Source organism: Saccostrea echinata, unplaced genomic scaffold (genome assembly GCF_033153115.1).
Source record: "Saccostrea echinata isolate AGI-Se365-2 ecotype Australia unplaced genomic scaffold, CSIRO_AGI_Sech_v1 ptg000060l, whole genome shotgun sequence".
Taxonomy (NCBI): domain Eukaryota; kingdom Metazoa; phylum Mollusca; class Bivalvia; order Ostreida; family Ostreidae; genus Saccostrea; species Saccostrea echinata.
Window position 1 is genome coordinate 5,408,583 of NW_026889809.1, and position 27,869 is coordinate 5,436,451.

Consider the following 27,869-nt stretch of genomic DNA (forward strand, 5'->3'; position numbering starts at 1 on the left):
ATGGCTCAGTCAAGTTTTGTCTGTTTTGTCGGTGGAAATCTTGCCGCTAACACCTCACACAGATCTCATGTTTTCATGTTACCTAGAACTGTTTGTTCTTGGCCTCTTAATGCTGCCAGGCACAAGTCTTTTTTGTCTATCATTCCACATATTTGTGCTACTCCATGCCTCAAAATGTACTTTGTTATCGATCCAGGACCAAGCACCATCAAATATCGCAGACATCATCGCAGTTTCATCAAACGTGTTACCAATAGGACAATTTGCACTGCTTTAATTCACTGGGAACGCCGCACTGAATGACGTACTTGGCGCAGTAGGCATAGGGTCTCTGTCCTTTGCAAGACCCCATGTCACACTGGTGGATGTTGACATTGACCTACCACCTAACGTACTCCAGTGTACATGGAGAGTTGAGATTGGTGTATAAGGTATATTCAGATTGAGCCAGTGTGCCCCTGAGTAAATTGACTTTTGTGTGTTATGAACATCGCTTCTTCCCCAAACATCTTTGTTTCCAGGAACATGGAAATCATAGCCTTTGGTCTTATTGTTCCATGTATTCACCCTTAACACCTTTTATATTACTTGCACTTGTGGTAGGGTTTATGTCAACTTTACCCATCAACTCTCTATGCTGTCTACATAAGTCTTTTGCCTTAAATCTACACCAGGCGTTGGCACGATAAAGATCCCTACCAATCCATGCAGGGGTAAACAGGATCTCGGAATATTCCATTAGTACTAGTCATATAAGTGTTTCTAAGGTGTAGGTCCATTGTTTCACTCATAGAAGTAAAAGTGTAATTTTTAGACGCAAATTTAGCGATTTGTCCTTAAAAATCAATATTTAATTTTAGCGAGAAGTAATTTTAGCAATTTTATGGTGCATAGAAAGATTACGGTAACCTCTTATGCGGAATTAATTATTAGCGATATTTAATTTAAGTTTTCATTTAAGAGAAGGAAATCTCAACACCCTCGATAAAAATGCCAAAATTGAGTCCTCGACAAAATTTCTGCTTTTCGGGTAATTAGTAACAGGTAAAATTATATAAAAGTTTATTAAATCAAGATGAGCATTGATGGTGTACTAAATTAACAAATACAATGACTGGACAAATACATTATGTAATAAAGACTTTTATTTCTTGAACTATAATTATGTTGATAGAACACATTGGAGTTTGATGTTGGTACAATGAACTATAAATCTGTAAATCCTTTGGTAATGGCATTGATCAGAGTAGATTAACCAAACGCATCGATATTAAGTTTTTTTTACAAAAAAATTGAAAGGAAATGCAAAGTTAACCAAGAGAAATTAAATTAGAAACTTTGAAGTTGATAGGTAATGCTTGACTATAGAAAGAAAGTGAAAATTGTGGGTCTTTCGAACGAGACATTAAAAAAAAATGTGGAAACATGTCAAGACAATTGGCACATTTAATAACCCTCACTGCTCAAAGACCCTAAATGCCGAGTAAATTTAAGGTCTAAAATTGCAGTCCTTTACAAGCAGCTGGTGACTTCTGATATTTTTTTAAAAGAAGTTTTTAAATATCAATTTTGGCATTTGGTCTTTTTAAAGGATATATGTTCAAAGTCAGTGATGAAATGACTTAGCACGCTTTCGGAATCAAGTTGAATGTCGCACTCGCATTATACGTACCTCTAGATCTGTAAATAATGACTGACGGTAATGGCCGAGTTTATTGAAATTGTAAGTTTATGTCCATTAGCTTTTGAAAATCGTGTCATACTTGTTTTATTCTAAACTGTTGAATCCAATCTGACTAAAAATGGTTTGGAAGTGATAAATTTTTAATGATGAATGATATTTTCGTTCAAGCCAATACAAAATTCATTAGATATCGTTAAAGCGCTCATGTGGGACAAACTATGACAAAACATCTCGAATTGGCTCGAATACCAGTTAAGAAGAATAGTTCATGAAAGTTTTTTTCAGTGTAAATGTAAAGAAAAAACATAAATGAATTCAAATTGCCAAAGAATTCTCAGTCTCAAAGGTCTTACGTGAGATTTTTTTCTCCATTAATTCTGGTAATCAATCAGACATCTGATGACTACAAACGGCAAACACGCGATATGTTTTACTTTTAATCACAAGCAAGACACCAAATCCAGATCACTGAGAATTTAATAAGATTTATCCTCGCTGAGTAGTTACTGCAAATACCATGACTCAGAATGATCTATTTCACTTCATATATGGGTCCTCTTTTAATCTATGATTTATCTTTTTTTCTAGATAGCGTCTTCTTGAATTATTATTATACAGGATTATCATTTGGATTTGATTTATTGAAGTTTTATGAAAGCATCAGTGAATCCCTAAAGGCTTAATTTTTGTGATATTTTCAGATACCCTTTTTAATGTAAAGGTATTAGTACCGTAGTATAAACAATTTCAGTGTCACAAAATAAGGAGAGATTCCTGGCTATGACTATGATATTTCCCATCACAGTTTGTCTTCTTGGGAAATGTAATATACTGAAACGCAAAAGAAACCTAACAAGCAGTAATCTACAAAAATTTGAATTTTTTATCTAATGATTTTCAAAAATGAATGCAGTTAGGTAAAACTCGATTTAAAAACATCAAAGATTTGATAGAAATGTTATGATTATCAATTAACTTTAGAAAGTAACACATAAATGTTAAAACACCCCCCTACCTGACCATTCAATTACAGACTGCAAGACCGCCATGTGCAACAGTTGCAGCTTGATTTCTACGATGCAATAGGTTCATCAATCTCGAGATCTGAGCGAAAGAAAAATTCTTTGCCATTTTTAAATGCCTGTTTTTCAGATGATGAGGTCGAATTTTCTCTAGCCAAGCACAGTGTAGCAATCCTTGGACTTCCGGTCCAAGGACTGTCATTCATGCTATTGATACGTAAGAGCCTGTTGAGGCGTGATTTTGTGCATATTTGCATCTGCAACTCTCCATCACCTTTATTTTGAGATTTTCCACATAGAGCGATGGAAATGCCTTTAAGTAATACTTAAATCATTTTAGGAAGCCTTGGTATCGCTTTCGGAAAAGAAAGGAGAATTTATTTTTCGGAACATTGCTGCATTACTTATGGTGAACAGATACAAATCCTTAAAACCCCATATTATTGCCAAATGTTTTGTTAAACATGCAATTTTTGATTTCTGCTTAGCGGACTCCAAGCTAACTTCCGGTAATGGTATAAAAATCATTCAACCGTTAAATTACCGATATTTACAAAGTTGAAGATGTCCTTACTTTTTAGATACAAAATTATATCCTAGATATAATCTTTCCTCCTAAAATAGGATGTTGTGTCTTTTGCGTTTCAGTATATTTCTCAGAAAGTAGTCCATTAATGCAAGTAAATAAATATAAGAATTTATCAGGGTTTTTATTTGATGACACCTGACAAGAAGTATTTTGAAATTAATTTTTTTTTTACTGAAACCAATTATGAAATTGATTTAAATGCCATTTTCATGTACGCTTTGCAGGTACGTATTAGACAATATTCCAAGTACAGAAACCGAAATTATATGTAATTGGTTTCATCAGCATTATAAGATGTATTTGCTGCCACAATTTTTGGAACGATAAAGGCAACCTTCAAAGGCTATCTTACTCTCAAGCGTACAAGGCAGAGGCGCGTAAGGCAGTTATAAAGATTATTCTGACGCAAGGTTTAAAAGCTGCAATTAATTGATTTATTATCAAATTCCCCCTTACAAAGTTGTTGTGAACACTTTTATCAGTGATGTTGATTGTTTCTCAGTCTAGTGTCTCTAGAAATCAAACTAGAGTGTTTCTTTGAAGATAAATTCTGTATCAAGTATAATCATGTGAAAACACAGAACAATATTAATTAAGCTTGGAATTGAAACGTACTGGGATTTTCCTGAAATTCAATGCCAATGTGTATTTTGAGTCGACACTCACTATACTGATGTCTGAATTTATCCCTCTCAGACTGCAATGAAAACAAAGAACATCAAGATGCCGACTGCTCCAATTTTGCTACCCTCTAAAAAGTTTATCTAAAAACAAACAGACATTAAAGGTATCAAAACTTAATTGAGATCTAAATCTTTATTGTCCCCCGCTTTCAATGAAAGTGGGGGATATTAATTTGGGTCTGTCCGTCCGTCCGTCTGTATTTCTTTCTGTCTGTAACACTTTCGTTTCTGCGCGATAACTCAAAAAGCCTTTGAGCTTTTGCAATGAAACTTTACATAGCAATTGCTGAGGCCTAAGGTCAAAACCCCTATTGATTTTGAGGGCAAAATGGTCAAAGGTCAAGGTTGTAAATTCATACATTCTGTCTGTGTGTAATACCTTCGTTCCCGAGCGGTATCTCAAGAAGCTTCTGAACTTTAGCAATGAAATTTTATACCATTACCCCATTTGGCCCCGCCCAACCCTCTCAAAGTGTCCTGTCCCGGTTTTTTTATTATTATTATTATTTGTTTGGGATTTTTTTTGTTTTGTTTTGTTTGTTTGTTTGTTTGTTTGTTTGTTTGTTTTTTGTTTTGTTTTTTTTTTGTTTTTTTTTATGTTTTTTTTTGTTTGCTTTTGTTTTTGTTTCGTTTTTTTTTTTTTTTGGTTTGTTTGTTTGTTTGTTTTTTTTTTTTTTTGGGGGGGGGGGGGGAGGGGTCAATTTTGTTTTAATTATAATAGTAGTATTGGTACATGTAGTTGATAGTGGGAATAGTACTAAACTTAAAGAGATTGAAGTTATAATATCTCTATTTGATTTATCAATTCTAAATGAAATATTTTTTCAGTGGAACTTGGAAAATCGAATCAAAATTTGTAACAAACTAAATATATCCCTTAAGAAACCCCTAACGTTTGATAACAAATAGTGGTATATTTTCCTATGGTGAGCCCCTTGATTAGTAATTTAATTATCAACCGCAGCAGCGGCCGATCTATTTGTATAAAAAGCACATGGGGAAACATGGGAAATGAGACGTTGTTTTTTTCATTGCTGCTATAGAATAATTCCTAACTGAAAACATGCATAAAGATATAAATAAAAGTTTTTAAAAACTTGCTTAATACTACGTCTAAATGATTGTTATATATGGCATGTCAAAATTGCAATATTCGATCTTTTCCATTTGTATTGCAATTGTATAATTTTCCATTTGCATTGTATGCAATATTTGGAGATAACGAACAGTATTCGAGCTCAAAAGTCCATTAAACATTACAGAATAGGAGCAGAGCAAACACGGGCCTCTAAAACATCAGAGGTGGGATCAGGTGCCATGGAGGAGTGACCATCCCCTGCCGACCGATCACACCCGCCGTGTGCTCCTTGTCATGATCGGGAAATAACGGAAAAATCCGTCGACAATTCAGTGTGTAAGTAATGGCCTAACAATTAGTATGAAAAAAGTCAGTCAACATTTGACTTAATGATAGATTGTATTTGCCTACAAGGCCATAGGACTTACGAAATGATGACTTTAAACAAGATTGCTGATATTCTTGTTTCATCAACTTGTTTGTCAATAACTTGCCTCGTTTTAGAAATTGTTCATACGTAGAGCATGCTCTGGCGTATCGAATCAACTGAGAGATATAAACCCCGTATGCAGGTGATAAGGGTATATTGCTGCATAAGTAAGGGAAATTGACGATCATGACAAGGAGCACACGGCGGGTGTGACCGGGGTCGGCAGGGAATATTCACTCCTCCATGGCACTTGATTCCACCTCTGGTGTTTTAGAAGTTTGCTCTGCTCGAAAATTTGTATTGTTTGATTAATGAACTCTTTAGCTTGAATACTGTTCGTTATCTCCATACATTTCATTTGATAGGGTGTGATGAAAGGAATAATTTTAAATAGGATTTTTTTAGGGGCATCGCTGCCCCAGGGTCGAAATTAAGATCACAAAGCATGACTGTTCTATGCTTTATTCAACTATTCCTCACAACTATTACAACTATACAACTATTAAAGACCATATTTTTCTATTTGCTTCTTTGATAAAAGTGGAATTCTTGTGATTGGTTATTTTTGCTCATTTACACAGTTACTTTGTTAAATATTTTTCTGATTCTCTACACAAGTACTCTGCAGTTGATATTAAAAATACGCTGGATTTCCTCATCAATGTAGTTTTTGGAGTTCAGGTCTTCCAACAATCTGCATGTTGGAATTCCGATCTGCACTATTGTTAGCCAACCCAGAGAAAGGAAATAGTCTTTTTAAGTCCTAATAACTTAAAGATGCTTCGTGTCAGGTTTGGTTAAAATTTTAGTATAGATTAATACCTCACGAGAGAGTGCAAATTTGTTAAACACAAACCCAATATCACCCGGTCTCTAGCTGCTTTATACTGGATCATGTGAGCTAGTTTGAACAAACAAAATAGCTGGGAACGTTGAAGAAAAAATAATCATTCAAGTCAAACCTAGGCATGCTACAAACAGATAAGTTGATGTTACAGGGATTTCAACAACTTCGTTTAAAGCTCACGCAGGTGAGTTAAGGCTAGGTATAGGCATTTCTATGCAAATAAGCTAATTAAAATGCCTAAGGACTTTATCTATTATACAGAGAAAGTTAAAACTTATTGTCTAATAATTTAATTTTGTTTGTATTCTAGCCTCTGATTGGTTAATATCCAAAAAGGAACACAAATTATTTCTGTATAACCTGGTTTGGTATGGGGACACACCCCCCTGACAACCAGCTGAATTGTCTGTATCCATGCAATCCTCTCATTTCCAGTCCTCGGGTTTCATGGAAAATTCCAGATTTAATAAATGTACCTTTAACTTCAAACAGTAACTCGGATCTTACCACATGTAAACAAACAACAAGGCTGCTAGGCCTATGTATCACTTTTTACCTCCCCTCGCTTCCCATCACTTCCGTTACTTCCGTTACTACGGTTGTATTATTGAGCGGCAAATTTGAACTAATAAAAAGCAACGAAATTTTACACCCATAGTTATTTAATGATTTTAAAATTAAATTATAAGGAATGACTCTAATTCTTGGCCAAATTATTCGAGTATAACCTGGTTTGGGTCAGTGTACGCTGTTTTATAATCTGCTTCGCAGATTATAAAGCGTAAACTGACCGAAACCAGGTTATACTCGAATAATTTGGCCAAGAATTAGAGTCATTCCTAAAATACATACTTGGTACCCACGACGTGAGATAGCCAGTACACATTATGACGTCATCGTCCTTTACTACACAAAATTATAATGGACATCAACAAAAATGCTACGGCGCAAGGGCATGCTCTATTTTATTTAACTGAAACAAGGTATATTTAGAAGCAAAATATTTCACAGATTGCTGGTATTGCTGCACAAATATCAACAGCTCAGTTGTATAATTTCTATTTGTAAAGTTTTAAGTTGAATCAAGGTAAAAATGTACAGTCCGGTATAAGTTTCCTCAAATTCCGATCAAATGAGAAAATGCCTAGGATTTGTGCATCAGTTTATTAATCTATAGAATATTTTTCTTAGCATCATACAATTTTCATGTAAAATTAAATAGGGTAATCCCTTGCTCCGAAACTGTTTTGTTGGTGAGTTTTATTACCTTCAGTAGGTAAGAACAATGATGTCATAATATGACGTCATAATGTGGAATGGTTATAACATATCGTGGATACTAATAAGTACGCATAAGAAAATAAATCAAAACTTTCTCTAAATAATAATTATACATCTTATGCGTTTTTAATAGCTCATTTGCATAGAAACGCCTATACCTAGCCTTAACTCACATGCGCAGCATTCTGTTAATTTCGTTGTCGTTCTAATGTGTAAATTAACCCTATCACTGGTTTGTTTTTGACTGATATACCAATTGGTAGGCCTTTCTTTTTATACTAAATTTGACTACGGAATATTCCCTCTAACCGATCAATACATAGGGCTCAAGCCAGGTTTTACTGGTCGAGGGTGGAGGCTTACTCCTAATAGGCACCTGATGCCACCTCTTGAATTTTCGAAGTCTGTCTTTCAAGCCCTGTTCAGAAAATTATATTTGTTTGTAGATTTTTATGTATGAAATATGGAGATAACGAACAATATTCAAGCTCAAAGTCCATTAAAACAATAGAAATCAGGAGCAGAGCAAACACGGATCTCCAAATACATCTGAGGTGGGTTCAGGTGCCATGGAGGAGTGAGCTTCCCATGCTGACAGGTCACAACCGCCATGTACTCCTTGTCATGATCGGTAAATGACAGAAAATGCCGTCGACAATTCAGTGTGTAAATAAATGCCTAACAATTAGTATGAAAAACGTCAGTCAGCTTATGACTTCGTGATAGATTGTATTTGTTGACAAAATCATTGTATCGACCATAGAACTTACCAAATGATGACTGTAAATGAGTTTGTATCGATCATAAACAGCTGTCCTTTATAAAGTTCAGTTTATCTCAAATACCAACTTTAAACACAGTTTAATCGACTACTCAAAGTAGGGAATATAATGATTACTTCGGATCCATCAATCATAACCTGTTTATTCTGAGGAAGAACTATCTTCTTTAAAGGAAAATTTTAAAAAGATACACGGGTGTTACATAGGATATTGAGAGAGAGATTTGGAAGGAAGCAAAGATGGAGAAGTCGAAAAAGTGTTGCTTGCCATAACTGTCTTAACAGTGTGTATCAATTGAATAAGGCAGATCTTAAAAATAAACAATAGGCAAATGTCTCAAAAATAAGACCGTTAGGTTTCTCCGGTACACCTCATTGAATCAAATCCAAATGATAATATTGTCAAAATTACAATTCAAGAAGATTTTTTCAAGGAAACAATTAAAACTTAGACAAAATTCTTGCATGAAATGTGTATATAAGGAAGAGTCTTCAAGCTCAAACATCCAATAATACATCACAAATTGGAACGCTGGAAACATCAGAGGCGTAATCAGGTGCGTTTGCATAACATAGACACCAAATATGTAGATGATAATAGTGTATGCATAAATAAGGGAAGTTAAGGAAAAAAAACTTGAAGTCATCACGTTAATTATGAAGTCTTTTTGTTAATTTGCATTATGCAACCAATACTTCTTTCTAGTAAAACATCTAAACCAGTATACCCTTCTCAGTCACGAGAAATTTCGAAAGGTCGACGTTTCCTGCTGTCTCAGGGGGACAGTAATCCGAGATTCTTCTGAATCTAACCCCTGCTTTTATATTTTGACATGTACAGGGAGATCGAGTCAGAGCGGAAGCCATATTGAAAAGTGGGAATTCAGCGACACCAGCTGGTGTCGCGACTCTGCCTACCTTTTACAACTTTATTTCGCGGAGCTAACTTCCGAGACGCGAGAACTCAGTAAAGGGATGATTCTTCTACAACTTAATCATCACTAATACGATGCTATCGCCATTTAAACGGCCCTATCACCGACAAATGAAGCATCACTTGAATTAGGTCGCCTCCTCGCCATTCAATTTCTTTGCGCATGACGTCAGCACACAAATACACAAAATTCCAATCGGTTACAAACTACATGTAACACGTAGTCAAAACACGTGTGGAGTTTTCGCAACAACATGAGGGTGCGGTGAAAAAGCACAGAAAACAACAGAATGTTACATTTATTTACTGATAAGGAAAACAACTGTAGAAAGTGGCCTTTATGCTCATATGAGGAAAAAATTGGCAGCATCACCACACATGATTTGTTCATGTGATAGTTTGTGTGTGTATTTGTGTGCTGACGTCATGCGCAAAGAAATTGAATGGCGAGGAGGCGACCTAATTCAAGTGATGCTTCATTTGTCGGTGATAGGGCCGTTTAAATGGCGATAGCATCGTATTAGTGATGATTTAGTTGTAGAAGAATCATCCCTTTACTGAGTTCTCGCGTCTCGGAAGTTAGCTCCGCGAAATAAAGTTGTAAAAGGTAGGCAGAGTCGCGACACCAGCTGGTGTCGCTGAATTCCCACTTTTCAATATGGCCTCCGCTCTGGCTCTCCCCTGCACATGTCAAAATATAAAAGAAGGGGTTAGTCAGAGGAATCTCAGATTAGGGGACAGGAGCTCATCATACCTAAAGGAACTCTTATATTTGGGTTCCATTTCTAGAATTTTTTTTATTTCTGAAAAATTCAAACGAGGCAAGTAGCTTTAAAAATACTTATAGGACATTATTAGAGTGGGGTCTGTCAGCTAACATCCGAAACTGTACTCGGCAGTGCTGGTACCGGACATCCATGACTGTACCTGCTCACTAATATCGAAAACGGAATGTCAGAGCAAGATTTTCCGGATTGTTCAACATATTAAACTATATGTTTTTAATTAAGTATGGATTGTTTTTTAATGAAAAATACGAAATGTGTTAATATGGAGGAAAGAAAATTTCTGATTTTAAATAAATCTACTTTATGGAAGGCTGTAATCGCCAAAACGGTAACGATAACTGGCTTAGTGAATATATCGCGGAAAATATATGTAACTTGACTATGCCTAAATTTTGTATATCTATGACTGTATACCTGTACCTGATATACACCATCTGCGACTGTACTTGTGCCGTACATACGCACTACCACTGACTCAACCCGCGCTTGATTAATAACATCCACGACAAAAAATTCTGTGGATTTTCTCCGATTTAAATTTAGACTGAATTCAATCAAAGCGCAATTAACGCTAATCTTTATATTACCCATGACAGTGATACCGAGACAAACGATGTCAGCAGTGATTAGGGAAGGATCCAAAACTTTTACAGATTTGAATTTAAAGCTTTATGTTCAGAGTACAATATGAGCCAGGCCTTTATCTTTTTTTTTTTTTGGGGGGGGGGGGGGGGGGCTGGGGGCATGATTTTAATATCCTACGTGCTCAGTAATAATGATGAATTTAAAATGAAACATGCTAGTATAATTGTAGAGAATATACGAGTAAACAATAAACAAAGTAAAATAAAAAAGGAAATTAAAATAAATATTGGAATTAATTTGTAATCCTTAATTTTATGTTAGAGAGTATAAGTACGTCAGAATATTAATAATTTCACCCATTTCATTGATCACGCAAGTGGTGTCAATGAAAAGCACAGGTTTTTTCCCCATAAATATACATTTGTATATCTTACGATATATACGTGTGGAATGGGCTGATCCACCTGTTTTCAATGTGTTATATGTAAACATCTCAAGTGCACCCCAGGAAGTAGCCTCCTATGCCCTGAAAAAGAATAGTTCCTGACAAAAAAAATTATTTATTTACAAAGTACATAAAATTTTCTAGGCAAAGGTATCAAAGTTGTAAAAATAGGCTGAAAGAACCCCCCCCCCCCCCCCCGAAAAAAAAATTCTCAAAAGAAATAAAAATTAATTTTATATGCATGGAACAATTAACATCTTGACTGGTCGATAACCGTGGCGTGATACCTGAAATATGCAGGGTATGGTATTAAAATAATTGCTCATATTAAAGGAAATTAATGCTATAATTATCGATAACATCCGAAGAAAATATTTGTATAAGTAAATATTCTTATTAGATCCGCCTCTCTAAGATTCTGCAATCAATTGTCTGGAATCAATCTATAGGGAATATCGGTGAATAGCGTTAATAGTACCTTTATTGTGTTCAGCTCAAAGAAAATCGTAAGGAATTTCTTGGGATGCAACATCCACAACTGTACCTGTCCTGACAACTCTAGAAATTTTACACCATGACTGTACCGGTGTCTGATTGACAACATCCACGACTGTACCTGTCCAGTACACACACTTTATTCTACATCCATGACTCTGCCTGTGCTTATAAACAACATCCATGACTGTACCTGTCCAGTACACACACTTTATTCTACATCTATGACTGTACCTGTGCTTATAAACAACATCCATGACTGTACCTGTCCAGTACACATACTTTATTCTACATCCATGACTGTACCTGTGCTTATAAACAACATCCATGACTGTACCTGTGCAGTATACACACTTTATTCTACATCCCTGACTGTACCTGTGCCTTATAAACAACATCCACGACTGTACCTGTGCAGTATACACACTTTATTCTACATCCCTGACTGTACCTGTGCCTTATAAACAACATCCACGACTGTACCTGTGCAGTAAACACATTTTATTCTACATCCCTGACTGTACCTGTGCCTTATAAACAACATCCACGACTGTACCTGTGCAGTACACACACTTTAATCTACATCCCTGACTGTACCTGTGCCTTATAAACAACATCCACGACTGTACCTGCGCAGTACACACACTTTAATCTACATCCCTGACTGTACCTGTGCCTTATAAACAACATTCATGACTGTTCCTGTGCAGTACACACACTTTAATCTACATCCCTGACTGTACCTGTGCCTTATAAACAACATCCACGACTGTACCTGTCCAGTACACACATCTTACTATACATCCATGACTGTACCTGTGCCTTATAAACAACATTCACGACTGTACCTGTGCAGTACACACACTTTATTCTACATCCCTGACTGTACCTGTGCCTTATAAACAACATCCACGACTGTACCTGCGCAGTACACACACTTTAATCTACATCCCTGACTGTACCTGTGCCTTATAAACAACATTCATGACTGTTCCTGTGCAGTACACACACTTTAATCTACATCCCTGACTGTACCTGTGCCTTATAAACAACATCCACGACTGTACCTGTCCAGTACACACATCTTACTATACATCCATGACTGTACCTGTGCCTTATAAACAACATTCACGACTGTACCTGTGCAGTACACACACTTTATTCTACATCCATGACTGTACCTGTGCCTTATAAACAACATCCACAACTGTACCTGCGTATGACACACACTACATCTATGACTGTACCTATGCCTTATAATCAAGATTTACACACAATAAACTTCTCAGGGTTTAAGAGGTACACTGTATTTGGACCATCCTACCATAAAAAACAACAATATTTAAACAATTTTATTTCACTCACAAATTTTGATCTTTAAGTGTGTACTTGACTCTTAAAATTTGACCATGAAAATCAATTAGATTCAAGTTCGAGACACAATTAATCATCAATGTACAGGTGGAAAACTCAAAACTATAAGTCAACATATAGCCAATTACTATTATTAATTTTAATTAATTTTAATAAACATTTGTCGTATACGTTTGACGTATAATCAGTTGCAAACTATGATAATAATACCCCGCAACTTTGGGGTTGGCACAGAAGAAGGTGTAAAAATGTTTTCATAGTTGAAAACATTTTAGGATGGAATAGTGCATTTTATCGTGTTAACAAAGAAAGACCTATCGAAAATAATTATTGCAGTACATGTAATACTACATGTATCTACACTTCACAATTCAATGTTTAAATGGCATTCAAAAGAATTAAAAAAACAAGAACTCTGTGAGCCAATGCTCACTAGTAATACCCCCGCTTTGACGTGAATGTACACAAGTTCAGTTATGGACAGAGACAAGAATGAAGAAGAAGTTGACATCAGATTCGTACAAAAATGAATCCCACAATATGGCATGCCTAAACAAAGAGTGTGCTAAAATTTCAAGCATCTGCGATGAGTAGTTGCTGAGAAAACTGTGACGAAAATTTTGTTACGGACAGGCAGACAGACTGACACACAGACAGACGGACAGACAGACAGACACACAAGGGTAAAACAGTATACCCTCCTCTCCTTCGGAGCGGGGGTATAATAACCCAATGATGAAACATGACATAAACAGGAGGGGAAAATGAGGAAAAAGTTGGACTTTTTTTCATGTGCTTAAGGAGGTTGGATCCTGCCATCAAAAGTAATGAGAATTTTTACCAAGTATATTTTTAGAATTTACACACATAGCTTAATTAAAAATCAAAACAAAAAATGGGGGTCAATGCGCTTCTTTTGGCGCTACAGAGCATTTAGTTTGACCTTTTTGCACTGTAAATACGTCTTACACATCAATCAATTTTTAAAGTTTTTCCTCCAATATTTTTTATTCAAGTAAATTATGGGAACAAACACAGCCTTATTTCATCTTGAATAGACACATTAAAATTTGTGACAACGAAAAAATTTTCAAATTACTCCACACGTTCAATTATTTGACCTTTTTGCACTCAAAAATTTCATTTTTCTGGCATTAAAAATTTAACAAGCAAAAAAAATAATTTGAAAGTAATGACATTTTACTGAATTTAAGAAGAATGGTTAAAAGTATCTTATATATTCAGAAAATATAAAGAAAAAGTGGGGGTCTGTGATGTTAATTTTTAGATATTACTAAAATAGTGCGAATTTTAAGCTTAAAATAGGGATATTTTTTTCTTGATTTTCACAATATATTTGCTATATTTATGAAATATGATGATAGAATTCATGACAGTTTATTTGATAAATAATTTAGGACCAGTATAAAAGAGTTCATTGTACAAAATAACTCTGTGTGCAGGCTGTATGGAAAAATAGGAATCCAAAATTAACATACTTTGAAAGAGAAAAAATGAACATTTTCTTCTATAAAAAAAAACCTTCCGCCACAAAATATCGTTCCTCACTTAATGCTTTTGGTATGGAAATTAATCATGGAGTTTTAATTGAATATAGTTTAATTGGCATTGTATAATCCAAATTTATTGAAAGAATTAATACTTTATGCAGAATTTTTGAAATATAGGTTAAGATATAAATCTGCTTAAAAGCTCAGGAGCGAACCTCATTAAGAGCCCTCTATACACTGCATACTAAAGAGTTCTAATTTTGTGGTACATTTATGCAAATAGAGTAATCTGCCCTTTCAACAAGAACAAGCATTCTGAGAGTATTGCATTAGCAATACTAGTCCCCTACCGGCAAGTGTAATCTGGTTCCCGTTAAAAATTGAAAATGCCATAATTCCGTCAAAAATCAATGAAGCGGAACGAAATGCAAACTTCATCTATAACTCATCAAGGTAAAGTCACATACCAAAAAATCAGCTCAATATCTGCAAACGTTTAGAAAAAAATGCGGAAAACCCTGAAAAAATGAAAAGGTCGTAATTCCGTCAAAAAGCACTGAGGCGGAACGAAATGCAAACTTGATCTGTAACTCATCAAGATACACTCACATGCCAAAAATCAGCTCATCAATATCTGCAAGCGTTTAGAAAAAAGTGCGGAAAACCAAGTGGGACAGACAGACGGACGGACAGACTCAGAGGAAACCTATAGTCCCCTCCGGCTTCACCGGTAGGGGACTAATAAAATAAATTGAAACCGAAGGGGACGATAGGTTTCCTCTGAGTCTGTTCGTCCGTCTGTCTGTCAAACTGTCCGCTTAGCTGTCCCTCTGTCACTCTGTCCCACTTGGTTTTCCGCTTGGACAGGTACAGTCATGGATATTGTTTATAAGCACAGGTACAGTCATGGATGTAGAATAAAGTGTGTGTACTGGACAGGTACAGCCGTGGATGTTGTTTATAAGACACAGGTACAGTCAGCGATGTAGAATAAAGTGTGTGTACTGGACAGGTACAGTCATGGATGTTGTTTATAAGCACAGGTAAAGTCATGGATGTATAGTAAGATGTGTGTACTGGACAGGTACAGTCTTGGATGTTGTTTATAAGGCACAGGTACAGTCATGGATGTAGAGTAAGATGTGTATACTGCACAGGCACAGTCTTGGATGTTGTTTATAAGGCACAGGTACAGTCATGGATCTAGAATAAAGTGTGTGTACTGGACAGGTACAGTCATGGATGTTGCTTACAAGGCACAGGTACAGTCATGGATGTTGTTTACAAGGTACAGGTACAGTCGTGGATGTTGTTTATAAGGCACAGATACAGTCATGTATGTAGAATAAAGTGTGTGAATTGGACAGGTACAGTCATGGATGTTGTTTATAAGCACAGGTAGAGACAGGGATGTAGAATAAAGTGTGTGTACTGGACAGGTACAGTCGTGGATGTTGTTTATAAGGCACAGGTACAGTCATTGATGTAGAGTAAGATGTGTATACTGCACAGGTACAGTCATGGATGTTGTTTATAAGGCACAGGTACAGTCATGGATGTAGAATAAAGTGTGTGTACTGGACAGGTTCAATCATGGACGTTGTTTATAAGGCACAGGTACAGTCATGGATGTTGTTTATAAGGTACAGGTACAGTCGTGGATGTTGTTTATAAGGCACAGGTACAGTCATGGATGTAAAATAAAGTGTGTGTACTGGACAGGTACAGTCATGGATGTTGTTTATAAGGCACAGGTACAGTCATGGATGTTGTTTATAAGGCACAGGTACAGTCAGGGATGTTGTTTATAAGACACAGGTACAGTCAGGGATGTTGTTTATAAGGCATGGGTACAGTCATGGATGTTGTTTATAAGCACTGGTACAGTCATGGATGTAGAATAAAGTGTGTGTACTGGACAGGTACAGTCATGGATGTTGTCAATCAGGCACCGGTACAGTCATGGTGTAAAATTTCTAGAGTTGTCTGGACAGTACAGCAGCATTAATAAAAATATTTACTTATACAAATATTTTCTTTGGATGTTATCGATAATTATAGGATTAATTTCCTTTAATATGAGCAATTATTTTAATACCATACCCTACATATTCCAGGTATCACACCACGGTTATCGACCAGTCAAGATGTTAATTGTTTCATGCATATGAAATTAATTTTTATTTCTTTTGAGAATTTTTTTTCCTTTTTTTTGGGGGGGGGGGGGGGGGAGGGGGGTCTTCCAGCCTATTTTTACAACTTTGTTACCTGTGCCTAGTAAATTTGATGTACTTTGTAAATAAATAATTTTTTTTTGTTAGGAACTATTCTTTTTCAGGACATAGGAGGTTACTTCCTGGGATGCACTTGAGATGTTTATATATAACACATTGAAAACGGGTGGATCAGCCCATTCCACACGTATATATCGTAAGACATATATTTATGGGAAAAAACCTGTGCTTTTCATTGACACCTCTTGCGTGATCAATGAAATGGGTGAAATTAATAATATTGTGACGTACTTATACTTTCTAACATAAAATTAAGGATTACAAATTAATTCCAATATTTACTTTAATTTCCTTTTTTATTCTACTTTGTTTATTGTTTACTCGTATATTTTCTATAATTATACTAGCATGTTTCATTTTAAATTCATCATTGTTATTGAGCATGTAGGATATTGAAATCATGCCCCCAGCACCCCCCCCCCCGCCCCCCCCCCCCCAAAAAAAAATTAAAGACCTGGCTCATATTGTACTCTGAACATAAAGCTTTAAATTCAAATCTGTAAAAGTTTTGGATCCTTCCCTAATCACTGCTGACATCGTTTGTCTCGGTATCACTGTCATGGGTAATATAAAGATTAGCGTTAATTGCGCTTTGATTGAATTCAGTCTAAATCTAAATCGGAGAAAATCAATAGAATTTTTTGTTGTGGATGTTATTAATCAAGCGCGGGTTAAGTTAATCAAGCGCGGGTTGAGTCAGTGGTAGTGTGTATGTACGGCACAGGTACAGTCGCAGATGTTGTATATCAGGCACAGGTATACAGTCATAGATATACAAAATGTACGCTGTAGTAAATGTTACTTTTTAGAGATAATAGCGATCTATGCAATGGATTTAGGCATAGTCAAGCTTACAAATATATTTTCCGCGATATATTCACTAAGCTAGTTATCGTTACCGTTTTGGCGATTACAGCCTTCCATAAAGTAGATTAATTATTAACACATTTCGTATATTTCATTAAAAAAAACAATCCATACTTAATTAACAAAATACAGTTTTAAAATACGTTGAACAATCCGGAAAGTCTTGCTCTCACATTCCGTTTTTGATATTAGTGAGCGGATGTCCGGTACCAGCATTGCCGAGTGGGTGCAAAACACAGTTTTATGTATGACGTTATTGCGACGTTACCATGTGAGGGACAAGCAAAACTGACCCCTATAAAAAAATAATATGAAGGCTTGTTACATAGACTTCTATATATCAATGGAAAGATAAAATGATGAATTTATAAATATCAAAGTATAATCCATTCATCACTTACTAAAAACATGTATTTAACACACAAAACATGAGGGAAATGGGGTAATTTATGTGTCTAATCCTAGTACATATATGCATTTTTTACCTCCCTTTATCAACAAACAGCGCAGAAATCAGAAAATATAAGTTCTATGCATTTGACAGAACAAGTCCTCAGGTTTCTTTTTTATGTACTTTTAGGGTACATTTTCCAGCTTTTGAAAGAGCTACATTACCTGCTATTCAAGTCATGCAATTCTGCAAGTGTGAAAACCGGATGTTTTGAGAGTTACCTCCCACTATTAAAATGTCACACAAAAAATTATTCTAAAAAAATTTATGCATTTTTTTTTCATTTAATATTAAGATAAGACTCTACTTTATGCAAACAAAAACAAAAAAGTTGCAATTTTCAAGTACGCTTCCTATAAATAGCAGGAAAATCCCTACCCATCATCCTTCTCTCTGGGAAAACCCCCGGATTTTATACGAAACTGTGTTTAGCTACCAGTACAGTTGCGGATGATAGCTGACAGCCACTGTTGCATTATTATCCTAAATCGAAAGTGAAACTATCTCTAAGTTACAAGAAAACTGTGACGTTGCACATTGTAATTTTTCTTCCGAATATTGTGAGCATATACAATGTGTGGTAAGATTTATGTACTGTTAAGTGTCAGTGTCTTGATTGTATCCTTATCCATTGGAGTATACTGGACTTGGAAAGGTAACTGGAAAAGTATTTGCAATTCATCTGAAAAGTTTTTTTGTAATTAATTTTTAAGGTCAGGATCTAGTAAATGAAAGGTACCTACAGATTTTTTCAAATTTGAGAAATGGGTTTGTTTAATGATCCTTAACAAATACCTTGATAAAATCAGGTGTATCGGGACATAATTTTTAAGTAAACTCAACGAAAAAACATATTTAAACATTTATTTGTATAAATTTTGGAGGTTTTTTTTTCATCTCAGAAAAAGGAAATGCATCAATATTGCCCACAGTCTCTCAGAAAAAGGTTTTAGTATCTTCTTGACCTCTACTTTAAATTGAAATTAAATTGAATGTAGGCATCGGGGTTACTTTTGACGATTTCAAATTGAATTCCATGAAAATGTATCATTTTCTACATAATTCTATTACAGCCATAAAGTAGGGGAAGAATTAAGTTTGTATCAAATATGACTTCATAATGGATCTAGCATCAAACGAACAGTCTAGACTCATCTCGCAAGCTTGAGCAAGGTTGAATTCTGCGCAGTCAATATTTTTTTGGAATAACACCCGTCGTCAAGCAATGTTAACTGTTGCTACGCTGATGGGCGTGGTTTCATTATTCAGCGGGTAATAGTGTTTTTTAACAAATGTTTCTCGACGAATCAGATTCAACTAATTTACATGAAAGTATAATATTAAGAAAAATTTAATTATTCGAACCTATCTTTCATTTATTCATAGTTACATTTAAATTAATTGAGGATAGGTTTCTTTGAAGATAGGTGTAGGTGCAAACAACTGAACGTTATTTTGATATAGCGTTCCATAATAATGGATTGATTCAGTTCAATTGCACTTACTTTTTAAATTATGTAAATGGTATATATAAGTGACTTAAAAATAACATCAAAACTAATTTGAAGACGGGGAATGTAGGCGAAATCCAAATCAATTATTTAATTAATACAATTCTCTCTCAGAGGAAATGAAGCAGGGAGTCCCCATCTCATCACTTTTTTTCTGAGAATAGTCCTTTGCCGTAGTTTTAATATGTAAATTCAATTCAGATGCTGCTTGTCCCCTCCCTCACTTTTTTTGTTGTTGTAGGGTCAAGCATACATAAAACCCAGCATTTGAAAGAAAAAATGTACAAAAAAGTTAGAGAAAGCCGCCCCCATCCTCCATAGGATTTTAGAGTTTAGACAGTTTACTTTTTATTGGCTTGTTAACTTTTTCGGAGGTTGTGTAAGTGTGTGTGTGGCTTTCTGTTTTTCCACACACAGCATGACGAACACATGATGATAGAACATTTTGAGCTAATGAATACGCCAATAGAGTTTTTTACGTAACATATCAATTAGGCAGATGTTTGAATTACATGTACCTGTATTTATAATTCATCGTAATTCAATATATCTTTACCTATCTTTGATTAAACAACAAGTTTCCACCCATCTTCAAATAACTGAAAGATATGAACAATTAAACATGTCATTCATTGGAAAAAATATTACAAGAGAGGCATTTGCAAAACTTTTAATACACTGATTTGGCCCTTCAAAACCCAGTGAACTAGAAATTAAGTACACTACAGAGTCTGCCACACCTTTTTCGTATATGGGTGTTTTACTAAATTAATACGATAATGGCCAACTAATAACTAAACTGTATGACAAATGGGATGATTTCAGCTTTTCCATCGTCAACTTCCCTTATATATGTAGCAATATTCCAACATTATGTAGCAATATTCCAACATCATCTGCATATGTTGTTTATGTCTCCAAACATATTCGATACGCAAAAGCATGTTCTAACTACGATCAATTTTTAAACCAAGGCAAGCTACTGGCAAATAAGTTAATGTTAAAAGGATTTCAAACAATCCGGTGTAAAGTCGACTTTTTGAAAATTCTACAATCGTTATAATGACCTTATTTGTAAATATAACCTATCGTTGAGTCGAATTTTGTTAGGCCATTGCTACTATACAAATTTTGACTACGGAGTACTCTGTAAGCCTGATCAATGTATAGGGCTCACAGCGGGTGTGACCGGTCAACAGGAGATGTGTACTCCTCCTAGCACCTGATCCCACCTCTGTTAGCCTGATCAATGTATAGGGCTCACAGCGGGTGTGACCGGTCAACAGGAGATGTGTACTCCTCCTATCACCTGATCCCACCTCTGTAAGCCTGATCAATGTATAGGGCTCACAGCGGGTGTGACCGGTCGACAGGAGATGTGTACTCCTCCTAGCACCTGATCCCACCTCTGGTGTTTTCCAGGGGTTTGCGTTATGCCCCGTTCACGATTCGTTTTGTTAACTGGATTTCTGAGATTGATCACTGTTCGTTATCTTCACATTTTACATTTAAACCGGTCACAGTTGCCCTAGTGGTCGGGCGTTCGCTTCGTGATTGGGAGGCAAGGGTTCGTTTCTCGTTCGCCGTGCCGCGCCAAACCTAAGACGTTCACATAGGTAGTGACTGGTCCTTCGCCAAGCGCCCAGCATTGAAGTGAAAGTCAAGTGAAAGTCGGATGACACCTTTAAAAACCGAGGTCCCATATCACGGTAGACGTTGTCACGATAAAGAAACGTCACTGCTCAGTGGCCCTGAGTGCCGAGTATTGCTTTAAATTTGAAACCCTTCATCAGTAATTCTCAAATGGGACAGTGAAACATCATACAATCAACCAAAACACTTTAACTTTTAGAAGGATATTATGTAAAAGATTCAAACTTAGCTGAGTAATATTTATCAATTGAGATATGATACAAATTATTTTCTTTTTTTAAATGATATGCAATGTAGTCATTGTTATACTAAAATCTTTTTCGAAAATGTATTTCTAATGATAATATTCAATAGACCAAATCGCTGAGAAATTTGGAGGAGAAGATTCGGTTGTATCTAAGATAAAGAACGGACTCTACAATGTGAAGGTAAGAAAACAAAAGTTTGTAAAAATTCAGAATTACTGTCCATAGAAAAACAAGAGGCCCAGGTGCCACATCGCTCACCTGAGCACTTTGGCTAGGAAAAAGCAGAAATCAATTCAGTATTGAAAAGTTTAAACATGAAAGTGGTTCAGGTGGGTGGGGGTGGGGGGTATGATTTGAACAAACTTGAATCTACACTTCCTAAAGATGCTTTTGAATTATTATGACACACAATGTATTAGCTGTTCTTAAGAAGATTTTTTTTTATTGATAAATCCTTCTCATTCCTCTGTATAACTATGATCCCTGTTATGGCCCTTCTATACTCCTGGGGGGGAGGGGGGGGGGGAGGTCATGATTTGAACAAATTTGAATCTACATTACGTGGGGATGCTCTTACATTTGTCTTATTATGACCAATCATGCCTTTGCTGTTCTTGAGAAGAATTTTTAATAATTTTTCCTATGTATTCCTATGTAAACATGGTAAAACTTTGATCACCTATTGTGGCCCCACCCTACCCCCAGGGGTCAAGTTTTGAACAAAACTATATTTCACACTACTTGAGGATGTTTTCATGTAAATATGACCAATCATGGCTTTGCTGATCTTGAGAAGAAGATTTTTCAAGATTTTTTTATATGTAATTCCTATGCAAAACTTTGATCACCTATTGTGGCCCCACCCTACCCCTGGGGGTCAAGATTTGAATAAAACTATATTCCACATTACCTGAGGATGCTTCCAAATAAATATGACCAATCATGGCTTTGCTGTTCTTGAGAAGATTTTAAAGATTTTTTTTTTATATTTCCTATGTAAAACTTTGATCGCCCATTGTGGCCCCACCCTACCCCCGGGGGTCATAATTTGAACAAACTTGAATCTACACTACCTGAGGATGCTTCTGTATAAATATAAGTTTCATATTCTCTAGCTAAGATTTTTTTTAATGATGCCATAAATTTTTCACAAATTTGTAATTATCTCCCCTTTGAATAAGGTGTGGCCCTTCATTCGAACAAACTTGAATCCCCTTTACCCAAGGATACTTTGTGGCAAGTTTGGTTGAAATTGGCTTAGTGGGTCTTGAGAAGAAGATTAAAATGTGATAAGTTTACAACGATAACAATAACAACGACAAGGACGACAGCAGACAACGGACAAATTTCGATCAGAAAAGCTCACTTGAGACTTCGGCTCAGGTGAGCTAAAAAGGCCATGAGCCACTTAAGTGGCATTACTCTAATTTGTGCTGATAAATAAAGATACCTCACTGTTGATCTAAAATCAGCCAAAGATTATATTTTCAAATATTTACATTGCTGTGTTTTTCTATGAAATTAACCAACTATGAAATTAATTTGAATGCCATTTTCGTGTATACTCACGCCAGCGCTAGCGCGCTACGTGAGTTATGCCTACGTGACAAGTCTTTTGATTTACACACCAATAACTCACACGTGCACAAAACTTAAAACATTTCTTAAATATTTACATTTACTTTATGTGTGACATAACCTGCATATTGACAAAGTCTAAGGCTATTTCTATATGATTTTAACCCTCAGGAGTCCATGGCATGAATAGATGTAGAATGCATATTGATGTTATATATATTTACATTTCCAATGTCTTTGTCCGAGATAAAATAACAAATTGTGAAAATACTTTATTTCTACATAAATTTACTGGTTCATCGATAGGCCCGGTTAAAAAAAATCACGTGCGGGGCGGGACAAATAGAGACAGAAGCGGGGCTATTAGCACAAGAATTTGCAGAATCAGGAGCATGTAAATATAAGGAATAACTGTCAGATTTTTTGGATTCATGACGATGATCAATTGATTGGCTTGCGTGATAATTTTATGCATAAACGCCTTCGGCGTTTATGCAAATTATTATGCAAGCCACTCGATTGATCACATCATGAATCCAAAAAATAGACAGTTATTCCTTAAATTATATCAATATATTGATTTGAGATTACATCAATCTTTGAAAAGAAGCTAGGGTGGGTTCAAAGTCGTACGTCAAAATCTTTTTTGTGATTTAGAGTTGTTATTTTGACATATACAACACGTATTATATCGTGAAAATATATTTAACAAGAGGCCCATGGGCCACATCGCTCACCTGAACACATTGGCTAGGAAGTACAAATCAGAGCAGCATTGAAAAGTTTCTGCAAGGGGGGGGGGGGGGGGGCAAACTTACATTTACACTACTTCAGAATGCTTCCATATCAGTATTACTAATCATGTCTTTGCTGTTCTTGAGCAGAATTTTTTTCACGATGATTCCTATATATTCTTATGCAAAACTTTGACCCTCCGTTGTATATATATTTGATTATATAATACCTAAGGTTGCTTCTGTATAAATATGACTAATAATGGCTTGGTTGTTCTTGAGTTGAAATTTTTTAAAGATATTTCCTATGTAACATGTATGCTCAGTTCAAGACATACATAGGTTTTCCTTTTACTCACTCTAAGTTAATGATTGGAATGGTGATTAAGACAGCTTTGTCTGAGGGTAAATCACACAGTACTTAAATTTCCTCTTATCTAGAAACGCAGACTTGGTAAAGTACTACTTGCACCCTGTTTCTCTCCTAGGTTCCTATTTTTATTTTGCTCTTACCCTGAAGTTCTTCATTATTGATTTAACGTCCAACTTCTTCAGCTAGCTTCTGAATGCCCGACTTTTCGAAAGCTTTGTCTTAAATACATTTTGGCTGGTCCATTCCAAAGGTTGTCAGATCATGCATTTCACTATTTGAAGTCTTCAATGCGTTTTACACAAATGCCTCTTTACCATTACACCTATATATTCCTACGTAAAACTGTGACCCACTGTTGTGCCCCCCCCCCCTCTTGGCCCCGGGGTCATGATTTGAACAAACTTGAATCTACACTACCTGAGGATACTTTTGTATAAATATGACTAATAATGGCTCAGCTGTTCTTGAGAAGAAAATTTTTAAAGATATTTCCTATATATTCCTATGTTAAACTTTGGCCCCCTGTTGTGTCTGCACCCAACCCCCAGGCTTGATGATTTGAACAAACTTTAATATACACTACCTCAGGAAACTTCTATATTGATATGACTAAAAATGGCTTAGCTGTTCTTGAGAAGAAGAATTTTAAAGATGCTTCCTATATATTCCTATATGGTAAACTTTGACCGCCTGTTGTGGCCCTGCCCTACCCCCACCCCCGAGTCATGATTGGAACAAACTTGAATATACAGGACCTGATGATACATCTATAATAATGTGACTAATCATGGTTTGGCTATTCTCGAGAAGAAGATTTTTAAAGACATTTCCTAAATATTCCTATGTAAACCTTCGACCCCCTCTTGTGGCCCCGCTCTTCTCCTTGGAGTTTTGATATGAATAAAATTGAAGCTAGAGTATGTAATGAAGCTTTCACATAGTTTTTATCTTTTCTTGTCCAATGGTTCTTGAGAAGATTTTTAAAAGATACCACCAAATTTCACGAATTCTTAATTATCTCCCCTGTGAACAAACTTAAATCCCCTTCACCCAAGGATGCTTTGTAAGTTTGTTTGAAATTGGCTACTTTGCTCTTGAGAAGAAGTCGAAAATGTGAAAAGTTTTTAGACAACAGACGGACGCCGGACACTCTGATCAGAAAAGCTCACTTGAGCCTTCGGCTCAGGTGAGCTAAAAAAGGATGCTCTCGACTGATATTCCAGATGTTGTCCTTAAGGCTGGATGATCGTAATGAATTTATTAGTATTTGTAGAATAATCATGTTTTGTTTGTCATCTCCAAATATATTTTAAGAAAGTTGTGAGATTCTTTTGCTATTCCCGAACATTTCCATATGGCTTAGTTTGCCCAATAAACTGACTATTACATCTTTTCATCTGGATATCAAAATTGACATAAAATTTCTAATTGTGCATTTAAAAATGAATTTTTTGAATGTCTTCCCAACTACAGCTTTAAAACCAAGACCCCGTGTTGCGATGGATTTAGAATTGTTAAAGTGGCAATATGAGAATTGAAAAGTCATTATGATAAATTGGTTAGAGTAATCTTCACTTCAGTAAGAGTGACCTCTAGCGTCAGAAAAAATTAATCTAAGTTTGACAATGTAGAAAGTAGTTGTATCTTTCAGGTAAACAAGCTCGATGCATCAAAAGTAGAACAAGAACTAGACAAATTCGCAAAATGGGAGGAGGGCGCTGAGGTAACTCATGCAAAAAGAATCCCGATTAAGAAATTATCGGATTTCCTAGATCATCTTCTGGACACTTATAGAGACAGTGGTAAGGACTTTACCTCCCTTAGACATTTTTTTTCTTTTTGCAAAATTAGATTTACAAATCAAAAATCTTCTTTCCTTGGTCAACTTTCTCAATCTTCTATCTGTATATTTGTATTTCAATTCAAAAAGACTTGAAGGATTTGTTTGCTTGACATCCCTTCGAGAATGTTTTACATATGTTGGGATGCCACGAGCTGCAAATTTGGAACTGTACTCCTCACTTATGGCTATTGAGCAGAGAGGGATCTTTCTCGTACAGCATCTACTGTAATACGGCATCTGAAGGACCGGTCTCCACGTCCTGCAGTGGGATTCGAGCCCGCGATGTAAGGGTTAACTCCTTACTTCTCGACTCGAAAACATCTGCCCCACGCGGGAGACTGGCACTATATTCTAATGCTAGTATAGTTTAAAGTTTACTTTTGCTTTAAAAGGCATCACAGAGGCAGATAGACATAAATGGAATGGCGTAAACTATGCAGAGGAATGGACGACGAAAATTGTTGAGTGGAAATTTAATGCAGACTCAGCAGATTCATCAGGTGTCCAGGGAGCTCGATTTGGGATCGTTGGGTTCGCGAAATCGGCAGATGGAAAATACGTCGATTGTATGTTGGCAATTTACAAACTGGACTTTCGTTTGTCTCCAAAATTAGTAATTAAAGAAAATGCCATTCTTTGGGGACTTTACGTCTGGTCAACAGTCGACAAAGAGGAAATTGATAGAAGCATCAGTAGAGAAGAAATTGCGAAATTCCAAAATTTTTTCCGATACAAAGCACTGAATGAATTTAAAAAGGAAGGGGTTATTGATCAAATTTCGTATACAGATCGATTGGAATATAAATCTAAGAAATGAATTATACATGCACATCTTCAGAAAGTCATTTTTATAATACATCGACTGTTTTTTAGCAATTTACAAACTGGACTTTCAATGGTCGCAGATATTTGTTATGAAGACAACTCCTTACGTCTGATAAACAGTCAACAAGGAGGATTTATAGAAGCATCATTAGGGAAGAAGTTGCTGAAGAAGATGAACAAGCTGAGATAATGCCTCTGATTTCAGTTAACATTAATGTATAATTATGTTATGTAAAATCTCCACAATTTGCAACAATCTTACAAGTGTTAAAATTATTCGTCTATGAAATAGTATGCACAAACCAAAAAAGGGCAAAAATGATCATTCTTCCATACTTAAACTCAATTTTTCTATATAAGTGATTCTTCACTCAATTTCTTTGGAAGTAGGTCTTCAAAGCATGTTTAAAAATGTACATATTTGCTAAATGAGGGATTCTTATCATATTTATTTTATTCAAAAAATCATGAAAGTTTCACGCATTCAAGAGGACAATATCTCTAAGTGATGGTATGATTTCAGTTAAAATTGATAGTCTTATTTTAGTAGCAAGGCCAGGTCAAGCTCTTTGTTTTCCTCGACATAAAGGATTCAAAATTACCATTGTTTATCACGTTACAAGATACATGTATGGCTACTTCTATTTAAAAGGATACATGTATGGCTACTTCTATTTTAAAGTATTTTTGTTCGTCTTTTTGCATGAAAGATAATAATACATGATTTCTATCGGGTACTAATATCAAAGTGAAATAAATTAACTAAGATAAATATTAGTTAATCCGAATTTCCTCTAATTTTCTTAATTTTTAAAGGAATATCCGTTTATTTTCCATGTTTCATATATATTTAAATATTTACATCCACTGAATATTATTTCCTTTATTTCTTAAGAAAACCATTGCTGTTTTTCAGTCAATAAACACCGCTAAGCATATCACCTCTACAGATTTCTTGAGCAGCG

At 35.6% G+C, this 27,869-nt stretch overlaps 1 protein-coding gene across 1 annotated transcript; it reads left to right on the forward strand.

The window, feature by feature from the left end:
- On the forward strand, positions 1-26,901 carry LOC133174966 (uncharacterized). Its single transcript, XM_061310057.1, has 3 exons — positions 1-90; positions 25,888-26,038; positions 26,472-26,901. The coding sequence occupies exons 1-3, from the start codon at positions 1-3 to the stop codon at positions 26,894-26,896; spliced, it is 666 nt and encodes a 221-aa protein (XP_061166041.1). The 3' UTR covers positions 26,897-26,901.
- The last annotated feature ends 968 nt before the right edge of the window (positions 26,902-27,869 follow it).

Bases quoted from the DNA above. Each gene is read 5' to 3' on its own strand.
- LOC133174966 (XM_061310057.1), top strand. From the start codon at position 1: ATGGCTCAGTCAAGTTTTGTCTGTTTTGTCGGTGGAAATCTTGCCGCT. The intron at 91-25,887 runs GTTTGTTCTTGG...TGTATCTTTCAG, and splicing joins TTTTCATGTTACCTAGAACT to GTAAACAAGCTCGATGCATC. The intron at 26,039-26,471 runs GTAAGGACTTTA...TTGCTTTAAAAG, and splicing joins GGACACTTATAGAGACAGTG to GCATCACAGAGGCAGATAGA.